At 39.5% G+C, this 26,995-nt stretch overlaps 1 protein-coding gene and 1 pseudogene across 1 annotated transcript in view; both read left to right on the forward strand.

Moving 5' to 3' along the window:
* Positions 1-26,995, forward strand: part of slc6a9 (solute carrier family 6 member 9) — a 78,659-nt gene that overhangs the window by 8,857 nt on the left and 42,807 nt on the right. The window contains exon 2 of the mRNA XM_004913970.4: positions 13,415-13,565. Within this exon, the coding sequence (XP_004914027.1) occupies positions 13,536-13,565 (30 nt within the window). The 5' untranslated portion in view covers positions 13,415-13,535. The remainder of the gene's footprint in view (positions 1-13,414; positions 13,566-26,995) is intronic.
* On the forward strand, positions 529-2,909 carry LOC116410425 (annotated as a pseudogene).

Below are 26,995 nucleotides of genomic sequence, written 5' to 3' on the forward strand. Positions count from 1 at the left end.
AGAAGTACAGCTCTCTAAAGAGGGTGGGTGGGGACCACCCAAAGGGGTCACGTGACCAGTTCCTGGGCACTCCCTCCTCATGCATACGGTAATGAGGGAGGGGCTCAGCGGGGGATAAAAGCACACATGCCCAGGTATTCTTTAGCTCATTCTGGAGGCCTCAACTTATGCAACTTATGTTGGGGGATGGGCTCAGGACCTTCAACCTCTTGCCTCAGAGGGCACAACAGATCACTCAGTAATGTACTAGGGTTTTCTCTGTGTTTTTATCCCTGTTTATTTTATTGACTGTTTTGCATGTATGTTTCTCTTTTGTAACATCTTTTTGAAACTGCACTGTTTACCCTGGTAATATTAAATATAAAATTTAATAAGTTTAGTCCTTTGGCTCTATTCCCACGTACCTCGTATGCGACTGCTCAGGCCTAGGTGTATTAACTGTTTGGTGTGTGTATGTGTATTGGGTAGAGGGCAGATTCTGTGTAGATGCTAATTAACTAGTGGGCTGCTAGCAGGGGGGTAGGTTTGACTGTAATTTTAACCCTGTGGCTGCTAGTGTGCTGTTAAATTAGTGAGAACTAACCCTAACTGCAGTAAGAAAGTTTGCGTGCGATATATTTCAGTAACTACAGTAGGTTTCTATCGCCTGTTAATGATAGATGGTGGCAGCGAATAGTTGTATTTGGGGCGGTGGTTTGTTTGGGGGTGCTTGATGTTAGTCTAACCTGGGTGAAAGGTGACTGTGTGTAACCCCCTTGTACCCCGTCCCGGTGTCAGGCGCGTCTGTTAGTGGTGTTTCCGTGACAATTGGTGTGCAGCGCTGGGATATTGTTTAATTTTTTAATAGAGCATTAGTGCTTGGATTAAGTGTTTAACCCTCGCACTAAGGGACTGTAAATCCTTGAGGAATATACAGTCCTGAAGGACAAAACACAGTGCATATATATATATTTTTTTTTAAGACATACCTGCAAACAATTCCCTTCCCTTCTTCTTGTTTTTCTTTCCTATCTTTTATTTGGCAATTGTCCCCTGGAATGGCACCCTACGAGAGGCAGAGCAAACAACAGCTGGCCAGGCTCTGTGAACAGAGAGGGATGGCCGTGGCAGATCAGGAGTCCAGTACTGACCAGGATGGCCAAAGAAGGGACATTGCCATTGGGCAACACCACTCTGAGGACAGCAGCAGCGCCAGGTCCCAGAGGGGTACAGGAGCATCTCTGCAGCTTATTCTGCAACAACAGCAGGCAGAGGCAACAACAGCAGAACACCAAGCAGAGATGGAGGTACAGCAGCTTGTTCTGGACCGTGAGCCCACAACGGCAGATCAAACAGCGCAGAATGCAGACACGTCTAGTCCTAACAGATTGCCGTACAGGAAGGGACCTTCTCTACAGGGATCAGCAAGCAGGAAGGAGCAACACACTGGAGGTACAGCACAGCATGCCAAGTCCAGTGCAAGTCCTTTGTTTGGGGGAGCTAGTGCCAACAAAGATCCTGGAGCTTCCTGCAGATGTTTTCCCTGCAACCAGGTGGGCCATGTGAGGGTCACCTGCCCAGAACAGAAGGAGCCAAGCCCACCTGTACAGCCTGTGGTAATGTTTGTGTCTGGTAAAACAGAAAGTCTATCTCACCATATGCAATCGGTGATTGTGGGGGGCAAAGTAACTCGGGAACTAAAGAACTCAGGGGCTTACTTTTCTCTGGTCCATCCAGAGATCATCAACACTGGGGACATTATTCCTGGGAAGACTTTGTCCGTAAAGGGGGTGGGAAGGAACCACCCAAAGATGCATGTGACCAAAGGTTACTGGGATTGGGGTGTGGGGAGAGGTCTAAGGGAAGTGGGAGTGTCCAATGAGATTCCTGTCAATGTGTTGTTGGGGAATGATTTGGGTTGCATGGTAACTACTTTTGTTCCTTATGACCAGGTCTCACTAGGTCCAGCCGAGCTGGAGTGTGACCACTCACCTCAATCAGTAACTGCCACCGGTAAGGTACAAAGAGATAGCTGGGAGGGCTGGAAGACAGGAGAGAGTGTCCAACAGTGCCTGAACCAGCAGTGTCCCAAAGTGGGGGTAAGGAGGGAGAGGGGGAGGAGAGGTTTCCCCTAGGAGTCCCCCTGGTGCAGAGAGGTAGGTTACCTGCAGTAAGGGATAAACAACGTGGGATCCCTGATCTTGTACCCAAACTGCCTGAGGTCTTGAGTGGGGGTCAGCAGATAGGCCAATCTCAGGAGTCAGTGCAGGAGTGTGGGGGACAGGTGGTTAGGACTCAGAGTAGAGTCCCAGTAGGTAGTGCCACTCAGACTGGGTTCAAGGATGGTAGCTGGGAGCCAGGTAGAGCTCCAGTGCCAGAACCAGTGCTGGGAGAGGGGCTGGTAGTCAGAGTCCAGGAAGGATTGCTGATGGTACTGGTTGCCCCTAAGGCAGTTACTAACCAGAGGGTGTGCCCAGAGGTGCAGGGTATGTGGGTAGAACCCAATAGTTTATGTGGGTCTGGGACTGAGCAAGTCAGTACAGACCAAGTAGTGGGCATAGACTGGGTGGAAGGCTGCCAAACAGTGTCCGAGTTCAGGCCCAGGAAATGGGGGACTAGGGACCGGCAGGAGGGCCGGTGTATCCCACCGCTGCCACCAATTGTCACGGAAACACCACTAACAGACACGCCTGACACCGGGACGGGGTACAAGGGGGTTACACACAGTCACCTTTCACCCAGGTTAGACTAACATCAAGCACCCCCAAACAAACCACCGCCCCAAATACAACTATTCGCTGCCACCATCTATCATTAACAGGCGATAGAAACCTACTGTAGTTACTGAAATATATCGCACACAAACTTTCTTACTGCAGTTAGGGTTAGTTCTCACTAATTTAACAGCACACTAGCAGCCACAGGGTTAAAATTACAGTCAAACCTACCCCCCTGCTAGCAGCCCACTAGTTAATTAGCATCTACACAGAATCTGCCCTCTACCCAATACACATACACACACCAAACAGTTAATACACCTAGGCCTGAGCAGTCATACGAGGTACGTGGGAATAGAGCCAAAGGACTAAACTTATTAAATGTTATATTTAATATTACCAGGGTAAACAGTGCAGTTTCAAAAAGATGTTACAAAAGAGAAACATACATGCAAAACAGTCAATAAAATAAACGGAGATAAAAACACAGAGAAAAGCCTAGTACATTACCGAGTGATCTGTTGTGCCCTCTGAGGCAAGAGGTTGAAGGTCCTGAGCCCATCCCCCAACATAAGTTGCATAAGTTGAGGCCTCCAGAATGAGCTAAAGAATACCTGGGCATGTGTGCTTTTATCCCCCGCTGAGCCCCTCCCTCATTACCGTATGCATGAGGAGGGAGTGCCCAGGAACTGGTCACATGACCCCTTTGGGTGGTCCCCACCCACCCTCTTTAGAGAGCTGTACTTCTCATGCCAGTTTCTTTTCATATAATATTGGTACTTGCCAGTATTCAATATTATTATGAAAGTATGGAATTGTTTTAACCTATATATGGGCAATCAAAATGATACCAAACATGAGGGGGGTCTCATGTCCCAGTCCCCCAGAACCCATTCCTGCTCAGAGAGGGGTATAGGCTGCCCCTGTTTGGTATCATTGGGAAGCCTGGGGCCTCCTCATAAATCCTATGTGATGTATGAGGATGTGGACCCTAAAGCAGCAGAGATATGGATCCATTTCTATAATCCATATTTTCTGATAGCTGCACCCCCCCTGCTGTTCCTAGGCCCACACTTTGCCTCTCTTTGATCAACAGATCAAAGACCCCAGCTTCCTGCCCCAACGGGCTGGTCCCGCATTGTCTGATGAAGTTGTTTATGTTGTCACCTTTCCACAGTCCTGGTTGTGTCGTTAGGGGATATTTGTGAATTACCCCCTACTGGGAAGGGTTTCCCTCAAATGTGGATTTCAACCAGACTTTTCTATGGGGAGCCTTACTGCTCCCACATGACACCTTGTTTTTCCAATATTAAATTTTTCCCTTTTTAAAGTAAAGTCCAGGTGTGTTCTCTCCCATGCTGAGTAGTTTTGCTTTGCTTATTGGACTTTTATCCACAGGTGGTATTGTACAGGTTTGTTGTGCCTGTGGGGTGACACAATTTCTCTAATTTCTCTGTATATGGGTTTTACATAAATGAGTTTTTCTTAATGTGCTCTGTAGGAGATGCAATATGACTATTTTCACAGATGAAGTTGCACAGGTTATTTTTCTTCTATGTCCAGCAGATATGTTTTTCAATTGTCGGGTTGATTTTCTTTGTGCAAGTTTGTTGTTTGTTGTCTTCCCACACCTTGAGCCACGTGCTTTATGAGAATGCTTATATTTTACAATAGGGGGTACATTATTCACTTTATAATGCAAACCTTTCTGTAAATTATGTGACAAAAATTACATCACTGAGCAGCACTATGTGCCATCATCCTTTAGGATTTTTGTTTATCTATGTCAGGGGTGGGCAAACTTTTTGGCTCAGGGGCCACATTGACTTACAGACGGCCCTGGATGGGCCGGACCAGCGTTATGCCCAGGGACGCCATTAGAAATCATGGGGCCTCTCAGCTCCCACCCAACATCCTGCAGCTCCCCACCCCAGCATCCTTCAGCTCACCCCCAGCATCCTCCAGCTCCGCCCTCAGCATCCCACCCAGCATCCTCCAGCTCCACTCCCCAGCATCCTGCAGTTCCCCCCAGCATCCTTCAGCTCCCCCCTCAGCATCCTACTCAGCATGCTGCAGCTCCCCCCAGCATTCTTCCCATCATCCTCCTCCCACCAGCTCCCCCCCCCCCCAGCGACCTACAGCTTCCTTTGGCTCCATGCTCCATCCTCCAGCAACCTCCTGCCTCCTCCGGCTGTGTCAGTCCCCCAGCTTCCGCTGCATCTGAAGTTTTATACTGTTGTGCCCCGTGCGTTCTGACGTCACACTCACGCACGGGGCGCAACCAATCAGGAGTCGGCGGGCCGGATTAAAAAGGTAAACGGGCCGGATGTGGCCCGCGGGCTGTAGTTTGCCCACCCCGATCTATGTGGTGATAAATGAATTATCTACCATTGAGCTTCAGTTTTCCTGTTTAGCTCAAGAAATAACAAAGCCATAGATTATTCATGATTAAAACAAAAAATAAGTTCTATGTTAGTCCTGTTCATTATACTCATGTTACACAAGGGGATATTTTTTCCCTTTATCAGTGGCCCATCAACCACCTACAATGGCAAATTTTCTTAAGTGAGCTGTTAGCATCTGCATGTTTTTTGTACCTCCTCCTTTTACTAAAGTGCAGATATACGTATAGAAAGCTTTGAGCAAATATTCTGCAACATATCATTCATATGCATATCATCATCAGGTAAACTGTAGCCAGCCAAAGGCTGTGCTTCAAAATGACACACCTGGCACTGCGAATTTTTTTGGTGCACATATATATTATCTCTTATCGCATCCACGCTACATCAGCTGTTTCTTAAGGTTAACTAAATATTATCGCCAGAATTGTCACCAAAGACAGAACTGTCACCAATTTCTATTCACACCCAAAGATTATGACAAAAAATGCCGTAAATTGTACAGTTAGAGAGATAATGTCAGTTTTTTTAACGCAAGAAGCGAACTGGGGAAGAATGATACTTATAAATGCATTGTTAAACCACTGCAGAGTTTATCTGCTTTTTAATCTGTGCCTTTAAGTCCTATTTCAACTTGGATGGCTTCCCCCATGGCTAAAAAGCAGCTTATTCATATAGTAGTGTTTCTGAATCAAACACATGACTGCAACAGGACGTTATGTTTTAATTACTTTAAAGAGCTACTGACACCAGAAATTAAACCTTTTTTTACATCTATCCTAACATTGTCTTTGCATGACCTTTATTTTTGCCATAAAAATATCTGCCCAATGCTTTTATATTACCTGTCTGATCCCCCATGTTTATGTATAAGGGGGCTGCCATATTTGTCCAGCAGGAGGCCGTTAGCATTGGAAGCTATAACTGACAGGCTGAGAAGGGACAGTCAGGTTGGCAAAACAGTCAGGTTTATGAACTTCAAGTAACAATTATTTACAAAAGCAAATCTCTCAGCAAAAATCAATGAACATGACCTATAGGCAACTTTTTATGTACATTCATATTTTGAGTAGTCGTTTTTTAGTGTCAGTATCACTCTAAAACACTTTCATTTTTTGGTGTTACTGTTCCTTTAAAGTACCTCACTTTCACGTTTAAAGCCTTTCACTTTTAAATCCTTCCTTATATTTTCCATTTTCTCTAGTTGATACTAGATAAAAGCATATACAACACATAAAAATTTGTTTCAAATTACAAACTATGATGAATTAAAAGGCTATGAGTTGCTAAGCAGAGTCTTCTAGTCAGATGTTTCATACCTAGATACATTGGTAAAACCCAATTAGGGGAGTTCCTGGCCCTCAGGCTGCCTTTCAGATGTTGCGGTGGGCTGCATCAATAGTGCAGATAGCACAATCGTGGTCTCTGCACTAGAAGAGCCGAAAATCTGATTTACAAATTGGAATTTCGTCTCTTAAAGTTACAAGGGGCAACATTTTCCTGGTGGACTCCGGCCCTAGTGGGGCTGCATCCCCCAGTGCTCCCCCTGCTCCCCTGCCTGGAACAGTGTGCATACGGGTGCGGCACATGGCGGCAGGGGTGCAGGGGGTCTTGCGACTGGGGTGGGGCACCCAGACAGCAGCCCCAGTGGGCCACTGACACCCCAGTCCAACACTGCTTCCATCATTATATTTGCTTTCCCCGGTTTTTTAAAATTCCCCTTAAGTAAGATGTGTGCATGTGTAGTAAGCATTCAGTGATATCTGAAAAAGATGCCAACAATAATTGCCAGTGTTCATTTGAAGTATTAGGCATTCAAAAACTCCTTTAACACACCTCTGTAATAGGTACAGGAGAATAGTTATAGTTTTAAAGTTATGTACTAAGGAAGCATAGATGAGAAAGGAAAAGCCAATCAAAGCTGATCAAAATTGTCCCTAGCAGGATTCCGTCAAGTACCTGACTCAAATCACTTAATTTTCTTTTCAGCCAGAAAGACCTGCTGTGAGTCAAAGGTAGAATAAACTTTTTTATGAATATATTGTCCTTTATGTAGCGCCAAAATATTACACAGCAGCATAAATGCATTTTTACAGAAATAAGGACATTTGCATATAAATATATGTGTGTTCATTTGCAATTTAAAAATTAGTTCCTTTAAAGTGCAGGATTTTTCAAAAGTAGATCATTTTGAAATTTCCTTTCACCTCCCAGCTGAGACTTCAAGTTCCTTTCAGCCTGCTATTTAAAAATTCATTAGAAACGTCCTCTTTTTGTTTGTTCTAACCACTGTCTGCCTGTCTTCCAAAAACAAAGTAAATGTTCATATTATTCATGTTTTATTTTAAACAAATAAAAACAACTTTGTCTTGTTCCGTCGCCATGTCTGGATAATAATATTGAAAACTTTGTCGCTTAAAGTAACCCTTCTCACATGCTTTGCCAGGAGAGCCATTTCTTCTATAGGTATCAGTAGAACAGTACTAGCAAGAATGATTTTTGCCACAGTAATAAAAATAACTGATTTTTATTGAAGAAATTAAAGACACGTTAAATTTACTCCCAAAAGCTACCCTACTATTAATTTAGCAGAGGTTATTCAGATAATTTGATCCTCAGAAAACATATTTTTTTGTTTTGATACTTAAACATTTCCCTTACAAGTGCCTTGATTTATATCTGTAGCCTACAGAGTTTGTTTAAGGCATGCTCTTCCATATTTTGCATGCAGTCTTAAAGGAGAAGGAAAGGCTAGTAAAGAGTTAATCTCAAGCTGCAGGCATACTTTCAGTTGTCTCAATAGTGCCCTTAAGTCTCCCCATATTTCACCTGTTCAGAAGATCTGAATCCAAACAGGAAGAAAAAACGCTGAGCCGTGTAAAGAAAGTTCCCATAATGCCTCACTCCTGCACAGACATGCAGACCAAGTGAACATGTTCAGTTAGTAAGACTATGGGGCACATTTACTAATCCACGAACGCTCTGAGCATTCGATCGGCGTATTTTCAGAGACTTTTTCGTATTTTTCGCGACAAAATTTGTGCAACAAAATCGCATTGTTGCACCGAGTATGAAAGTTTCAGATTCATTCAAGCTTCAGTATCGTGACTTTCCTTGGGCCAGGTTGGAGCTGCACAGTGCCATTATGGGAGGCTTCCAAAATCATGCACAGAAGGATCAAAGTCGGAAAGGTTTTCCTGCATTTTACGATCATTCGGATACGAAAATTTTGTGACTTTCAGATCGCCGATATGATATTATCGTGACTAATACGATTTTTTCATAAGCATTTTCGTGATATTTGCGATCTTAAGAAATTATCGTATCCAATCCAAATTTATACCATTCGGGATTCGAACTCACGTTTTCATGAATGTGCCCCTATGAGTCAGCTTCCTGCTGATTGGCTCAGATCCACATTCCTAAGTGGGGGGAGTGAGTCCTTAGCATTCTTGAGGGAGGGGGAAGCAGGAAAGAGCAGAGAACAGAAAGCTGTGTGTCTCTGGCACAGGAATTACAGACACTAATCTTTTTACAGAGAAGTCAGTGCAGCGTTTCTGTGAGTGCTTATGGCTGTATTTACATAGACCTTTCTGATAAAGCTTACTTAGTTTTTACCTTTCTTTCTCCTTCAAACATTGTTTGACACTGAGTAACACATTTTACACCTTAATTTTAGCCCATTTTAATTAAAAAGACCTATTTGTTCCCTGTGAATATTACTTTTCATGAAACAGTTTAGATTTTCCCACCTTTCAAATAATTTTTTATGGCCCACACCAATTCTAAAGTCATTTTACATTTTCCCAAATTTGTGTTTTTATTTCTGTGACCCCTTAAAATTGGAGTTACAGTATTTGAATAATGATTGTTTGTAAATCAGTTTACTGATGTGTTGCTCAGTTTGTTATAAGGTTTACACTATTACAGCTGTAGTGCTTTTGCATAGAAATCTATTACAAGATTTATACAATGATTTATACATAATTACATAGTTACATAGGGTTGAAAAAAGACCATTGTCCATCAAGTTCAACCCATCCGAGTAAACCCAGCACACAACCTATACTAACCAATCTATACACTCACATACATAAACTATATATATATACAACCAGTAATACTAACTGTAGATACTAGTATCACAATAGCCTTGGATATTCTGCTTGTTCAAAAACTCATCCAGGCCCCTCTTAAAGGCATTAACAGAGTCTGCCATTACCACATCACTAGGAAGGGCATTCCACAGCCTCACTGCCCTCACCGTGAAAAACCACCTACGCTGCTTCAAATGGAAGCTCCATTCCTCTAATCTATAGGGGTGACCTCTGGTGCGCTGATTGTTTTCATGGGAAAAAAGAACATCCCCCAACTGCCTATAATCCCCTCTAATGTACTTGTACAGAGTAATCATGTCCCCTCGCAAGCGCCTCTTTTCCAGAGAAAACAACCCCAACCTCGACAGTCTAACCTCATAGCTTCAATCTTCCATCCCCTTTACCAGTTTAGTTGCACGTCTCTGCACTCTCTCCAGCTCATTAATATCCTTCTTAAGGACTGGAGCCCAAAACTGCACTGCATACTCAAGGTGAGGCCTTACCAGGGACCTATAAAGCGGCAAAAATATGTTCTCATCCCTTGAGTCAATGCCCTTTTTTATACAAGACAGCACTTTATTTGCTGTAGTAGCCACAGAATGACACTGCCTGGAATTGGACAACTTGTGATCTACAAAAACCCCTAGATCCTTCTCCATTAAGGAAACCCCCAACACACTACCATTCAGTAGATAGTTCGCGTTTATATTATTCCTACCAAAGTGCATAACTTTGCACTTGTCAACATTGAACCTCATTTTCCAGTTTGCTGCCCAGTTTTCCAATTTTGTCAAATCGCTCTGCAAAGCGGCAGCATCCTGCATGGAACTTATAGTTTTGCACAATTTAGTGTCATCAGCAAAAATAGAAACAGTACTCTCTATGCCCACCTCCAGGTCATTAATAAACAAGTTAAAAAGCAAAGGACCAAGGACTGACCCCTGCGGTACTCCACTAACCACACTGGCCCAATTAGAAAATGTTCCATTTACCACCACTCTTTGTACTCTATCCTTCAGCCAGTTTTCTATCCAATTACAAATATTATGTTCTAGGCCAATATTCCTCAATTTGATCATTAACCTTCTGTGAGGTACTGTATCAAACGCTTTAGCAAAATCTAAGTAGATGACATCAACTGCCATTCCAGCATCAAGGTTCCTGCTCACCTCCTCATAAAAGGCAACTAAATTAGTCTGGCAAGATCTGTTACGCATAAAACCATGCTGGCACAAACTAATAGTATTGTGAACTGCAATGTATTCATCTATCCTATCCCTTATTACCCCTTCCAGAAGCTTTCCTACTACTGATGTCAGACTAACAGGCCTATAGTTTTCAGGCTGAGAACGAGATCCCTTTTTAAATAATGGCACCACATTAGCAATCCGCCAGTCTCTCGGCACCATGCCAAACCTCAACGAATCCTGAAAAATTATGTGAAGAGGCTTGGCAATCACAGCGCTCAGCTCATTTAATACCCTGGGATGAATCCCATCCGGTCCTGGACCTTTGTTTACCTTTACATGTTCAAGTCTCTTTTGAATCTCCTCCTGAGTGACCCACGCGTCAGTAGCTAAATTACTAGCACTGGGTATATTAAAAGGGAAACCTTCATTATCTGGCTCCTCAGATGTATAGACAGATGAAAAATAAGAGTTCAAAATTTCTGCTTTTTCCCCGTTCTCATCAACCAACGTACCCCCCCGTGATAATAAAGTTCCCACCCCTTCTTGCTTCATTTTTTTACTATTCACATAATTAAAAAATAATTTTGGATTCTTTTTACTCCTTGCTGCAATATCCCTTTCCATCTCTATTTTAGCTTGCTTGATAGCTTTTTTGCATGCTTTATTTGCTTCCTTGTACCTGATGAAAGTTTCCGCTGTCCCAGCTAACTTGAATGCTTTAAAAGCACGTACATGATCTGTTAATTTCAGATTAAGTAGGTCTTAATGAGTTTATTTGCTTAATTTCTGCCAGCAAAGGCAATTTCTAAGTATAAGTTGATATACAGTACATAGCCTAAAGAAACTATATGCAGTATGTGTTATTTATTATAGTTGTAGAGAGTTATTTCCATTCGTAAGGAATATTTTTGTATATATATATTTATATACAAATAAATATGTGTGTGTGTGTGAGGTTTGATTACTTTAGAGAAACTTTTGCAAATTTTATTTCTGTTGGAGTTGACACTTGGTATTACAATGTTCTGATAGGATACAGGTTTGCCTGCCTAATCAAAGCTATAAACATATAAAAAATATGATTATGGTAGGTGTTCACACCCGAGCAAAGTGCCTGCAATCTAGAATACTTCTGTGTATGTTACTAGCATATTCATGGTTTGCATAGGTTGTTTTCTGATTTTATACTACAGTATTTCATTTTTGTCTTTTAAAATATTGTATTTTACAGATTCTCTTGGCTTTATGACCCAATTTTTTGGGTTTGACAAGAATTATGAGCGTCTTTAGTAAATTTTATATGAAGGTTGGACATTTACAGAATAAAGTTTTCATGTATATTCTTTAAAAAAAATCCTGAACTGGAATGTCTCATTACTGTGCTACATATAACATCTTTGAAATAGAAATTCTTTATCTCAGATGTGTGTTGACCTGTAAAAGGTCTTCAAGTAGAACAATTTACCACCTGTTCACAACTACAGATGATGCAAATATGCAGCAGTGGGTTTCATACTTTTCATCCCCAAGCCACAGCATTTTATACAAACCCCCTTCTTACCTTTTTTTGAACAGACCCCTTTGTTAAATGCACAAGAAAAAACATTGTTATGTTTTTAGAATAAGAATAAAATGCGACGAGCCCTAAGTGGGACTGCTCTGATGAAAAAACTTATTTTGAAAAATATTTATCTTGCAGATCAATAACTAATTTTATATTATACTCTATGCATTTTTTATACTAGCAGTGCCCCCAGATGTCAAATTATCATATAAATATGTGAATGGTTTCAATGGCGTGATTTATAGCTCTTGTGAACCCTAAGGCAGTGGTCTTCAAACTGTAGGATGGGCCACCCTGAGGGGCAGCTTGAATTTGTTTTCTCTCCTACAGATAGATACATCTGAAAGCCCAACTTAAACGTTAGTTAAATTAGAAATTTGGGATGAGAGCTTATTTGCTAGGTATTCTTGGATGGGTGAATTACTGACGCCATTATTTAAGTATATTTGTTAACCACAGGTTAGACCTTCCGCAGGTTCATGAATTGAAAAAGTTGAACAATTACTGCCCGTAGGATTTCACTTCTGTGTGAACTGAGGTTCAGTCCTTGGAAAGCAACCTTCCCCAAAAAATATTTTCTTCTCAAGGGCAAACTCAGTGCTGCATTAACATCCAGCTGTATGTAATCCAAGTCTGTTTCTATTCATTCTAGTCATACCATCTGGCTTTAGCCTGGGGCATATCACCATCAAGCCCAATACATTTTCTGATTCTGGGGGGGGGGGGGTGCAGGGGATGTACTAGTTTTCTAGTTTTATTTCCTTTTTAACTGTATCCATATCTTATTCTTGCCACACACTGGTCTACTCTCATGCCACATGACCTGCAGGCCAGAGCATGTCCATATAGTGATCTGACAGAAGGCACACCTTACTAGTGCAGATTTATATACTATTTATTGAAACACCCATTACTTATCAGAGCTTTAGAAAGGTTGTTATAAGAATGTTATATTTGGTATTCATAGTATACAGAGAGTCATGTTCGTCTACAGTAATACATAAATGAGTTAGAGATCTTTACCAACATCTTACAGCAGGTGAGCTTTTCTATCCTCAAAGTGAATGTATTGTCCAGGCTAAGTGCAAAGGACTATAGCAAAATGTGCAATCAGTCATTCTCTCTGGATACTTTTGAATCTTAAACAGTTTTTTACATGCCCCAGGTTTATTGCGTTGCCATCTGGCTGATATTTATACTGCCTTCATGTAAAAGTAATATGTGTTATTCATAAGCGAAAGTACTGAACCCTGATTAGAGAGTTAACCACTAGAGTGAGAACTATAAAAAACCCTCTGTATGGGAAGGTTCAATGTATATTAATTCACTGTAGTCGCTGTATTAATAATGTGTTAGAGGACCATGTGACCATGTTAACAAAATATCCTCCTCCTCTGGTATACTGATACTGCCATGCCTGCTGCTCCCATTCATTTTATTAAATCAACTTCTTTTTGCTTTGCAGCTCAGAAATCTACAGAGCTAAAACAAACTGGCAACCAAGACAAGCTTAAGAAGAGCAGCCCGTACAAGTAAACTAGGACCATTGTTTTTTCTGTTTAGTATTAGACATACCCCGAAGGACCATGAGTGAAAAATGTGGAGAGGGGATTCTGGTAAGTGCGTATACCATAATTATAAACCAGGAGCATTGCAAATGTAACAGTCTTTGTAGGTATAGGTTTTATATCATACCTGTGTACCTGTAATGTTTGCGGTCTTAAAAGGGTTTGATTTTTACAGCAGTAATGTTAATATTTATTTTACAGTGTCCCTGCTCATTTAGCCTTCTTCTTACAGGTTTTTGTGTTGAATGTATTGGAATTTGCATTAAAATTTAACAGTAAAAAAGACCACATTTCCAATAAATAATAGAAATAAAGAAAGTAATAATATGAAATAGAAAACAACATATGCTGCTTGTGTTTCCAAAAAAAGAGCACTCTAGAACTTATTTTGGAGCAGTATCATTAGTTCAGGAGTATCCTGTACAGAGGTTATGTGATGCTGAGGGACAGGACATTTCTTTAGTTTATTGCTGAACAGTAGGTGAGAGGGCATGCAGGGGCTAGGCACTTAACTGTATCATTTTACACCTAACATAGTTCAGATTCTTATAAGTAATCGTATTTCAGGGACAGTATAACAAAAAACTAGGTTAGGTTTAATTGTGCAGATTCCTGCAAGTGATTCTTTTTCTTATAAACTATCAAGAGAAACAGTTATTTTATATTAAATGAGTTGCTCACCTTTAAATTAACTTTTAGTATGTTGTAGAGAAGTGTTCCCCAACCAGTGGCTCGGGGGCAACATGTTGCTCACCAACCCTTTGGATGTTGCTCCCAGTGACCTCATAGCAGGTGCTTATTTTTTAATTTTGATTGCATAAAAACCCAGTGTAATTACCAAACAGCGACTTTTATAGGCTGCCAGTCCACATAGTTGCTATCAAATAGCCAATTATAGCTCTCATTGGCACTCCAGGAACTTTTTCATGCTTGAGTTGCTCCCCAAAACTTTTTCCATTTGAATGTGGCTCATGGGTAGGGGATCACTGTTGTAGAGGGTGCTATTCAGAGACAATTTGCATTCAGTCTTCATTTTTTATTTGTGGTTTTTGAGTTATGCAGTTGTTTGTTTATTAGCTTTCCAGTCTGGAAAGTAGTTGATATCTGGTTGCTAGGGTCCAAATTACCCTAGCAACCAGGCAGTGGTTTAAATGAGAAACAAAAACATGAATAAGAGAGGGCCTCAATATAAAAATAAGTAATAGAAAGTAACAATAACAATAAAATTGTTGCCTCACAGTGCAATAGTTTTTTGGCTGCCAGGGTCAGTGACCCCCATTTGAAAGTTGGAAGGAGTCAGAAGAGCAAGGCAAATATTTAAAAAACTATTAAAATTAAAAAAGTTGATAGGAAAATGGAAAAACAAGTTTTTTTTCAAAATGCATCAGTTAATAGAGATTATCCAGAAGAATCCTGCATTGAAATCATTTTTTTAAAACACAAACATATTTTTTTATATTTAATTTTGAAATTTCACATAGGGCTAACCATATTCTTCATTTCCCAGGGTGCCACAACCATGTGACCTGTGCTCTGATAAACTTCAGTTACACTCATATTGACGAGCTGCAACTTGGAGTGATATCACCCCCTCCCAGCAGCCGATCAGCAGAACAATGGGAAGGTAGCAAGATAGCATCTCCCAGTAGATATCAGAATAGCACTCAATAGAAAGAAATCCAAGTCCGGCTTGGGACTCCTCCAGTTACACGGTGGTAGAAGAAACAATAGGTTACCTGAAAGCAGTTTTAATGTGTAACTCTGGCTCCTTCTGAAAGATTAGACTAAGGCAAAATGCATTAAGATGGCTGCCTACACACCAATATTACAACTAAAAAAAATGCATTAGTTGGTTCAAAAATGAAATTTTAAATAGTAAAGTGAATTATTTGCTATGTAAACAGTGTGATTAAGAAATAAAAAGTACACCATAAAAATCATGACAGTATCCGTTTAAGATGCTAAACGTTAACTTAAAGGTGAACCACCCTTTAACTAACTGACAAATCTAGTTCTTCATTTTAGTAATTTTTGTTTTTCCCATTTGCAGTGCTCTGAAAAAACTTGATTACTCTTGTCCAGAGCTTAAATTGGTGTAACCATATTACAGTATAAAGTAATATTGTTACATAATATTCCGTGACTGCCATGTTGTTACAACCAGCACCAGATTTCTCGGGGGGGCGCCCAGAGGCTGCCCTCATTTCCCACCCCCCTTAGTATTGTGCATGCGGAGCACTGGCGGCAGGACACACTTAAGTTTAAGCACGTCCTGTTCCCATTGCTCCGTATGCGAGCAAGTTTAGGTGTGGCGGGGCGGCATGTCGTCCCTAAGCTGGGCCTGGTTACAACCATGTATGGGTTACACCAAGAGACAACATGACCTTACTAAAAGTTTACCTTTTTCATGAACCTAAATGCTACCTGGTTGCTAGGGTAATTAACTCCTAGCCACCACATGGCTATTTGAAATTTCAAGCCGATAGCTGCATAACAAAAAATGTAAATAATTCAATATCCACAAAACATCAAATAGACTACCACTTTGTATATCATACACAAATAAAGTTTATGCTGAGCTATCCCTTCTGCACTATGACTCTCTTGTAGGGCTGCTGTGCCAGTGGCCTTGGAGCTAAATGAATTTTCAGGCAACTTCTCCAGTGAGAAGATGCTTCTCATGTCCTGCGCAGAGCTTGCCTCGTCTGCATTTTCTGCTGTGCTGACAGATAAAGAAAGGAACTAATTCCTTCCCATAGCATAGTTTTGCAAGTGACCCTCTGACTTTAAATTTCATCTTGTCAGTGACTTGATATTTACCTTCACTTACCTGCCCCCTTTTAGTGTCTTTTTTTCTTTTTTGTAAATACAAAATAGTTATCTGTAAGAGAGTATTAATTGTTCTCTTCTTAAATGTTATGTGTTTAATTGTTCTTTAATAAAAAGCAATTTAAAAACATGGAAAGTTTAAAGAAGGCCGGTTTTTCATTGCTGTATTTTTGCACCCCAAAGCAAATCTGTTCCCCTCCCCTGGTCATTTTCTTTTTATTTGTTAAAGGAGAAAGAAAGGTACAATTACTGGGGGGTGTCAAATTGTTAGGCATCCCCCAGTGATTGTAATCACTTACCTTTTACCATGTTAGGAGAAAACCGCACCAGCCCGGGGTAGCTGCAAGAGATTGATCCTCGTCCTTCTTCTGTATTTGCACCACTTGCGCATGCAGTAGAGGGACAAGCCAGAGTTTAGTGTGCATGCATCAGCCCTGAGATTTCGAAGATAGACGAAAGAAGGTAGAGGATCGCTCTTTTGCAGCTCTTTTGTTTTCTCCTAACAGAAGCACCAACCTGGGGTATAACGTAAGTGATTACAAACACTGGGGGGTGCCTAACATTTTGGCACCCCCCCCAGTAATTTTGCCTTTTCTTCTCCTTTTATATAGCCTTGCTCTTTTATAGAAACAGCAGGCTAAACAAACCTTTTTTTTTTACACGCTTGTTTAAGCTGTGGCCAGTAAAAATAAGCCTCTTACTAGGAAGTGATAAGAACAAGGTAAAATGTGTTTTCCCATGGTTTTAAAAAGAAAGTAAGCTATTAACCTAAGTTGTGTATCCTGCCAACACGACCAAGCTTTTCTTTGATTGCTGAAGAATTCCACTGAAGGGCCTCTAACTGGCATTTGAGTGATAGCAGACAGAATGTTCACATCTTCCTGTGTAGACAGTAAGAGAACCATTCAAACTAGGAGTAGGCAGAAGAAGCAGGAGCCTCATACATTTATCAAATGTCTGTGCCCCTCTACTAAACTCAATTATCGTGATTTTTGCTCACACAGGTGCATCTTTTGTGTAGGATACTTAGTATTTGTATATGATACTTAGTTTTTGTATAGGATACTTAGTTAGTTCAGAGGTAATTTCCTTCTATATATTGTTCCTGTCTGAGTAAAATAGTAGCTAAAAAATACCTGAGCATGTGAAGGCAAAGGCAAGCCAGGGACTTGTGTTTTTAGAAGAGGGGTAGAGCTGAACAGCACCAAGGAATGCACCGTAGAAAGATTACCTAGTTCCGGCACTGTATGTGACATACCGTACTCTGGAAGAAAGTTATATACATTAACTGTTGCTACACAACAGTATATCAGTTGCTTATAATACTCAAGAAAAGAGAATGTTAAGCATAGTGAGCATGTATCTGTATTGGATGTGGCCTTTGGGCCCTGGCTCTTCCTACTTTCCGATATTTCTGCTTGACTCCCAGTCTCCATCCCGAAAGCAAAGGTGAACAGGTGAACATGAAAGCTATCCTGTGGTAAGATCAGAAACACAAATAAACCTGGCCATACACCCACCAATATAATCGTACAAAATGTTGACCATGTGTGGCAGGGTTACAACATCAGTCACATGGAGAGAGTGAGAGGCAGGCACTATTCGCCCCCAGCCCTGGAATCATGTGCCAGCTGGCAACACCTTGTGTAGGGGGTCCTGCAATTTATAAGACCAGCCCTGCTCTCTGGTTGTCAGCTAAGAGGATATTGTAAAGTCTTGTTGTAGTCAGTTTTTTATGGGTCTTGGAAGGATTTCTTGGGAATTCAGTCTTTCACTGAAAAAGAAACAATCTTATTCTATTGTAAGATACAGAAGGGGACCTGTCAGTGACTGTAACACGCCCAGACACGATTGAGATATTTAGAGGTAGTCTGAGTGCTTCTACCACCTGAGGCATTATTGCCCAATCTCCCCACATACCGCAGGTGCATGTGTGAATCCTGTGCAATATACTCAACAGCATACACACTAGTCAGCCTCACTGGTTAAACACACTTTTGCTGGTATGTCATCCCTAGGACCTCTTGGGAAGGTCTTTTAGGACTGCCCCTATTTTTAGAGCTACAGTAGTCAAATATTCCTTATTCATTTTATTACTAGCATTTAGGAAATTGGGCTGCTCTGTGCTTCAATAAAAAAAACATGGTCAGCAACTTAATTCCTATATCTGTAGTCACCGTGATATAAACTTTTCAACACAGGTCAGCTTGGGAAAAAAATGCCTTTGTGATATTGTATTATGGAAATGATATTGCATTTAGTGTAAGTATCGCTTTAATTTCCACAAGGTGTGTGGATCAGTAGGTCCTTGTAAATAGTTGGAAGTGAATATAAAAGTGGTATAATAATAATAATTCTCATAAATAGTTTCCATTATGCATGCTTTTGGTTTGTGATTTCTGCCAGGGAGACTGATACCAGATGTGATGCATTTGAAGATGGTGGTCACCAATCGCTATGTGCAATTAGAGGGTTGGTATTGGGATATTGGTGAGCTATTGGTTAAAAACAGAGGGCAGGAGATTTTTTTCCTTTAACCAACAATTCATTGAGCTGCAGAGCAGCAGCTTTCAAGAACATTTAAAAATGTAAATAAAGACACAACGGTTATTTTAAAATATACCAGTTAGTGCCACTAGAGTAGACGTCACTGGAGTGTTACATTAGCTTCAACAAGGAAGAGTCATTCACAAGCTGCAAGTCTTTTTGTGTGTAAAGTGCAAAGCCCAGAGCTTTCTGCTGCTCCCCTCCTTTATCAATGTAAGCAGATGCACAGTTCACACTAGTGTAACTGGAAAGGCAATGTGATAACTTAGAAATGAGACACCACCCTAGGTACACACGCATGTAACATGCTGACATGCTAATGCATTCCCATTAATCTCTCAGCACATTCTAGATAAGACTTTTCTTTCTAGAAATACTTATGATGTTAAATACAAAAGGGGTAATTTACAAAATCCCCTCCTGTAGGGGCTAGAGCACTAAGAGGCATTTTGGAATTTTGGATTTTTAACTTCTTGCCACCACTGGTAATTTTATTCATTAAACTGATCTTGAAAAGGGGTGTACTCTGTCCCTTTAAGCAGTGAAATTCATGCAAAATAAATAATAAAATGGAGGAGTAGCAAGAACATATTATATAAGGTGACAGCTGCTATTTATATGGGTGGATTTGTATACTTTTGTGTAATTATATTAAAAGTGCATGTGTTATTAGAGGTGCACTTTCCCTTATTATCAATTAGATAGATAGATATTTGTAAATTGCAATTGAAGGCAGTGTTTGCTTATTCATTTCTGTTCTTAAAAACTGACCCATGAAACAGTGTAGCAGAGATTAGTTCTCATCCAGGTCTGTTTATCTGCTGACTAGCTGAGTACATACAGATGGAAAATGGTTGGTCCATGTTCCTTAGCAAGCTTGTCTGAAATTTGATGTCTCAGTGTGAGGTATTGCCTTGGCCTGTGCAGTTTGAGGCCTTCGAGAGCACTGGTACTTATATTTATTCGGTAGTGATAGACTCTGAAGCGAAATAAGACCTTCTCTCAAAATCTTGGTCATAATAGCTGGCAAACTGTAGAGGCTTTATAATCTATTGTGTAACTTTGTATGTAAGAAAGGATGTTAAAAGAGGGCTAATGTGAAATGTTGTTTTGCTTCTAGAAACTAACCAAGTTTTACTCGAGTATAAGTGCAACCAATAATTCTCCAAAAGAAGCAAGTTAATAATATCTAAATGCTATCTTTGCTTTTAAATAAGTTTATCCTTTCCCTTTAAAGGTCTCAGTCTAAGCCAAGTATCAGTATAAGGAAGTCAATAAGTCTCTATAAAGAAAATATATGTACAAAAATATGTATATGTTTATAGCTGTTAAATGTGGTGACCGTTTTGGAACAGCCTGAATGGCCAGAATCCAAGGGTTTTGCAATTCTGTCAGTCCTAACTATTATTCCCTTAACTAGTATTGGTACAAACTGATTCTGGGTCAGAACATTTGTAAAGATAATACAGTTTGTTTCTTTGCTCAGTTTCAGCAAAGCACCAATATTAGTTCATTTGTTTCCAAAGGTCATTTATGTGAAATTGTCAATGGATATGTAATTTCTTTTAATGCGCTGTTTAAATAAATTGCATAGACTTGTGGTCAGCTAGATGCCAAGTGTGCTCACACTCTTTGTCTTTAGTCATACCCAATGTTAGCAACCTTCTGATTATTTTAATGTGTCATTGAAAGGCTCAAAGGAGTTATCTATGCTACAAATTCTGAAGGTGGCTGGAATAGAACAAATCTGTCAAGTTTCAAGTTTAATGCCTATTTATGGTTTTAAAAATGTTTGTATTTTAACCCAAAGGCTAACTCCAATGGCAAGAGTGCCTGCAAAAAAATGTTTAAACATTTCAACACATAAGTCCTTGATGGGAAGCTAGGAAGTTGTCCAGTAAAGCCACAGGCCATAAAGGGCTTTAAAGGGGCTGTTCGTCTTTGAGTTAATTTTTAGTATGATGTAGAGAGTAATATTCTGAGACAATTTGCAATTGGTCTTTATTTTTTATTATTTGTAGTTTTTCTAGTTATTTAATTTTAAGTTCAGGAGCTCTCAAGTCTTGGGTTTCAGCTGTTATTTGGTTGCTAGGGTCAAACTTACCTTAGCAACAAGGGAGTGAGATGAGACACTAGTATATGTAGAGGAGAGGGACTGAATAGAAAAGAAAGTTACAAAAAGTAACAATAACAATAAAACTGTAGCCTCATGGAGCAATAGTTGTTTGGCTGCTGCTGGGGTCAGTGACACCCATTTAAAACTGCAAAGAGTTGGAAGAAGGCAAATAATTCAAAAACTATAAGAAATAAATAATGAAGTCCAATTAAAAAATTGCTTAGAATAGGTAATTCTATACATACCAAAAGTTACTTTAAAGGTGAACCACCCATTTAATGCCTTTATTTACAACATTCAAATGTATGTATGTATATATGTATAACTTTATTTATAAAGCGCCACAAGGGTATGCAGCACTGTACAATATTACAAAATACAAGATTACACACTGGGAGGACAAGTGTTATAATAAATAAATAAATACAATAAATATATATAAATGCACAGGGAATAAGTGCCATGTGGTATGAGACACAGTAGGAGGGAGGTCCCTGTCTTGGATGTCATCTGCATATAAGCGATATTTAAGACCAAAAGAAGAAATAAGGCCTCCTAAAGAGAGAGTGTACAAAAAATACATCTTAACTCAGAAATAATACATAATAACTCAGAAATATGTTTACAAAGTTGGAAAAGACAATTAAGCGACTATAACCCCATACCTAATAACACAAAGGGACTAGAAGGAAAGGGGTAAGCAGTTGGTTTTTAAATTCATCTGTAATTAGTAGATGCCAATACATGCCAGTTTTGCTAGTGAGCTGTTGTACCATCTGATTGCTTTCATGCTAACAGTGGTCAGTTAATTAAACAAAGCACCTGCAGTTTGTTTATACATATTTGTCGTCTCAGTTGGTCTGCCTTTGTTCTCATGCCTGCTCCTCAGGACCGTCTCTGTTTTTGTTTCTGTTGGAGTCCAATGTTCTAGCTGAGCACAGCAGGTAAAAAAATGTTTTCTCTTTTATCTGAGGTCATGCTTTCAAAATGACCTGCCTTGTAGACTCCCTCCTTTGCATCTTAGATTTGATTGTACCCAAATACAAGCATTCCCCTTGTATTCTGCTTCCTTGGCCTTATGAAGGAACATCCAAGCTTCTTGTTAGCTGTTTGCCTTGTATAAAGAGGCTTAGAAAAAATAAATCCATATTAAAAATATATTATTTATTTATAATTTTTTTTGCAGGCCTAACTTCTCTGCCTTTCATTGTTAAACTGTTAAACCAAAGCATATAGAATATAGTATATAGCTATACCCCTCATGTATGAAACCGTACACACTGCCACAGTGTTCTGTTCCAACCCTTCTATTGTACAGGGCTGTGGAATATGTTAGTGTTTTATTAATATATATAATAACTGTAAAGGGTCCTTTACAGATTAATTTAGCCAACAAAACTTTCTTATGCAGAGGATAAAAGTCTGCTATTGCTCTAAGACAGTGATATAGCAACTCAGGTTAAAGTATTAGCGAGATCAATAGCCTAGGGGGATAAAATGGAAAGATACAGATGGCAACATCTACCCACTCGTGCTGAAAAGACACATGACCTGGAAAGCCAGCCTCCAGGGGGCGCTGATACAGCATTAATTTCACTTATATTTTACCCTTACCCACCAGTAATGCTGTCTTATCGTTATATCCCTACTACCTTACACACAGAAACTGTTATCCTAAGTGCCTATGGTGCAGCATATAATGGGCCAGATACAGTTCATTATCAATATCTTCTTCTACTTCAATGGAGTTTTTATATGATAAACCATGAGTTATGTGTTTCCCATCAAAATTAAACTGGCCCAGTATGACTTTGTATAACAAATAATAAAGGAGATTAAAATAGCACTACTGTATAAGAGCAGTAATATGCATGAGCGGTGTTACTGCTAAGGTCTGCACACATGGACAGACACATGGCATTCATAAAGCCAGTGTGTATTTCTTGACTACTGTCAGGATCCCATATGTTCCCCTTGATCCCTACCCCCCACCTCTTCTCCTCTGTCCTCTTTGGATAGCTCGTTTGTGCTTCACTTGTCTTTTAGACGTGTTCTCCCACAAGGGCACTTTGTAGTTACGCACAAGGTAACAGCTGGGACCCTCCAAGCCATATCCTCTAAATGTGGAGAGCGGAAAGAGAGAGAGAGAGTCTGCCAGTGAAAGAGCAAAAACACATATAAAAATAAAGTCTTAACCAAACTAAATTGGATGAGTTAGCTGAGGGAAACATTATTTGTTTTTTGTTTTTTCCACCAAGAAGCAAGCATCATCTTTTATATGTCCTTCATAGATAGGATAGTGTTAAGTGCTACTAATGATAACACCATCATTGGGACAGCACTCTTAAAAACAGTGACATCAAATATAGAACATTTGCTGTTTAATTCCTGTTTAATTTTCCCTATTCACAGTAACAAAGACCTTGTTTGATCTTTGATATTTACTCTTATATACTGAATTATTGACTTTTTCACCAATTGTTTTAACTTACATGTTGTTTTATTTGAGGGGAGTGCTTATTTTAACTCTTCAGTTTATGTACTTCTTTTATCTATGCAAAGAGTGAAATAAAAGTGCTAAATTGTATACAAAATGTTCTTAGATCTTTCAAGAACTATTTGTTTTGAAATGGTATATGATATTTTGTGTCTCCTATCAATTGTTTTGTTAATAATCTATGGAAAGGTCATTTAGGTAATTGCTATCTAGTCAATAAAGATTAATTTGACAATTTGACAATTGAACAATTATGAAATCAAAATCTACAGTCTGAGAATCTTATATAGAATAAGGTATTTTACTACATATGTTCCTTTATATTTTATTGATATTATTTTAAAGCACCAATTACTGCTCTTCTCACTTTTACTTGGTCCTTCCTGACATCATAGCCCAGCGCCACATGTCTATAGCTATCTGTGCATTTTTACATTGTGCAGGAAAAGCCAGGTTCTTCTTTTGATTTCATGATTATTCCCCTTTAAATAGGGAACTTTCATCACAGCATGGCTTATAAATTTTTTTTTGCCAAATTAAATTTGGCTGTTGCCCCAGTAAGCCATATTTACAATAAAGGGAATGTGAACCATATGTTTTGTGATCTACGGCAAATACATTTCTCAGGAATATTGCACTCAAGAGAATAACCCTTTACTTGGGTCCTATGGTTGGATGCCATTAAATAATGTCTCAGGGAAACTGAACATGGAACACTACAGTCAGTATTTAAACATTGCAATGCAAAAAAACCCCAAAATGTACAAATTGGAATAATATTTTTCTGCACCTATGTTGCAATTCCCTGAATGCTGGCCACTGGTAGAGAGTTTAGATTCCATTAGCAGAGTGGACAATGTGGTGCTTCTGTTATTCTTGTTCCTTGAGATACACACAAAGAGTGATTTACTTATGCAAATTCAACATGCAATTTTGGATGCAAATTGCCATATTTTTTACCCACAATGCAGGGTAACTGCCACCAAGCACAGCATTGCAACTAATTTGTCAAAAAACAATACAAAACACAATTGCATGTGATTGTGAATCGGGTGCAAGTTGTGGCTAACATTTTTGTTGTGAGGATGGTATAAGCATGTCATTTTTTGGAAACAAGTGTGGTGCACCTATTAATGCAATACGCTGATTAAACCCTAGAGCTACCGCTACATATAGGGTGGCGGTATCACCAGATTTCCCCAAGTCAGTAGGTGCACTAAGACCCAATTCTTCTTAAGGACCAAGGCAACTATGTGGAAGCGCAAAGAGCATGTTTGGACACAAGTACCTTAATTGAATAGCATCAATACATGCACAACCTTGTGGCCACTTTAGCTCAGGGGAACTTGTACTTGCATTAATAAATATGCAAGTTGATCTTTGAACTTTGGCCGCACACAGTGTGTGGTTTGAGGTGGCTGGCGAATATTAAGAGCTGAACAGAAAGTTTAGTGCAGTTTGGTTAGTACTTGGGTTGATTTGCAGGGCATCATCTTGTTCTAAACACTTGTGGGCTTGGAGCACTGAAAAAAATTACTGCTGGAAAGAGGACCTAATGTTGTATAAAATACATTGGTCATTATTATCCTTTATTTAAATATTGCTGACAGATTCAGAAAATCTTCGGAGAATGTCTTGTTTCTGTCTCTGCCCCAATGTAGAAACAATCAAATTTCTCAACTCTAGTTACTGACAATTACACATTATGATCTGTTTAATCAGATGTCAGTAAACCTACCAGTATAGAGTCAAATCCTGGCACTACATGGCAGCAGTTCCAAAAATTGCATCACTGTTTATTTGATTTTTTTAGAGGCTAATCAATGTATGATAAGGGCAAAGACAGACACGGCGATTAGTCACCACAATTTTTTTAAAATCCTGTCCACGCAGAAATATGCAATTAGTCGATGCACAGATTTTAAAAACCTGACCGACTAATCGCCCCATCTGTCTTTGCCCTAAAGGTTTAACTTTCCCTATTTCCTATTCATTTTGTGAGCCTTTCCCATTTGCCCAAATAATCAGTATAGTTTAGATATTTAGATACAAACTGTCTTATCATTAAATAATGCTAGACTATTTGGGCATGCATGACATCTTAAAGGGGCGTTTTAAACAGAACACCCTGTGCTCCTATTTGAGCACACTGTATCCATACAGAAACTGCTTACTTCTTGGTGTGTGAATAGGGCATCACTGGTTGTGAAAGTAAGAGAAGCCACATTTCTTTCTTTAACCTAGGGGATGGCCAAATTGCAATGTATACCAATGTTTGGACCACAAATTCAAGATTATGATGTTTTTGCAAAAAAGTGGGTAAATGTGCATAAAATAAAATCATTGCACCAGGTTTGACCTTCTACCATAAATGATCCCCACTTCTCCCTCCAACAACTTATACCATATATAAATATACTGCAGACTCTAACCTTATACTCATAAACTTTCTTAAAAACTACCTCAGCCAAGGAATGCATCCTGATGTCCTTGTGAAACCATTACATTTCTGTAGAATTCTTATTTTCCCCAACAAGAAGAGACTCTTACTTCTTACTCATAAACTTGTGACTTCCTTAAAAACTGCCTCAGCCAATGAATGAATCCTGATGTTCTTGTGCAATCATTAAATTTCTGTAGAATTCTTATTTTCTCCTATATTCTCAAGAAGAGACTCAAACTTCTTACTCATAAACTTCTGACTTCCTTAAAAGCTACCTCAGCCAATGAATGTATCCTGACGTCCTTGTGCAACTGTTACACTTTTGTGGAATTCTTTTTTTCCTCAACATTCTTGAGACTCTAACCTCTTACTCATAAACTTGTGACTTCCTTAAAACCTACCTCAGCCAATGAATGTATCCTAATGTCCTTGTGTAACCGTTACATTTCTGCAGAATTCTTATTTTCCCCAACAGTCTCAAGAAGATACTCTAACCTCTTACTCATAAACTTGTGTCAGTAGGTGCACTAGGACCCAATTCTTAAGGACCAAGGCAACTATGTGGAAGGGCAAAGAGCATGTTTGGACACAAGTACCTTAATTGAATAGCATCAATACATGCACAACCTTGTGGCCACTTTAGCTCAGGGGCACTTGTACTTGCATTAATAAATGAGCAAGTTGATCTTTGAACTTTGGCTGCACACAGTGTGTGGTTTGAGGTGGCTGGCGAATATTAAGAGCTGAACAGAAAGTTTAGTGCAGTTTGGTTAGTACTTGGGTTGATTTGCAGGGCATCATCTTGTTCTAAACACTTGTGGGCTTGGAGTACTGAAAAAATTACTGCTTGAAAGAGGGCCTAATGTTGTATAAAATACATTGGTTATTATTATCCTTTATTTTTATTTATTTATTTATTATTAACCTCTTACGCATAAACTTGTGACTTCTTTCAAAACTACCTCGCCCAATGAATGCATCCTGGTGTCCTTGTGGAACTGTTACATTTCTGTAGAATTCTTATTTTCCTCAACATTCTCAAGAAG

The sequence above is a fragment of the Xenopus tropicalis genome, chromosome 4 (genome assembly GCF_000004195.4).
Source record: "Xenopus tropicalis strain Nigerian chromosome 4, UCB_Xtro_10.0, whole genome shotgun sequence".
In the NCBI taxonomy this organism is placed as follows: domain Eukaryota; kingdom Metazoa; phylum Chordata; class Amphibia; order Anura; family Pipidae; genus Xenopus; species Xenopus tropicalis.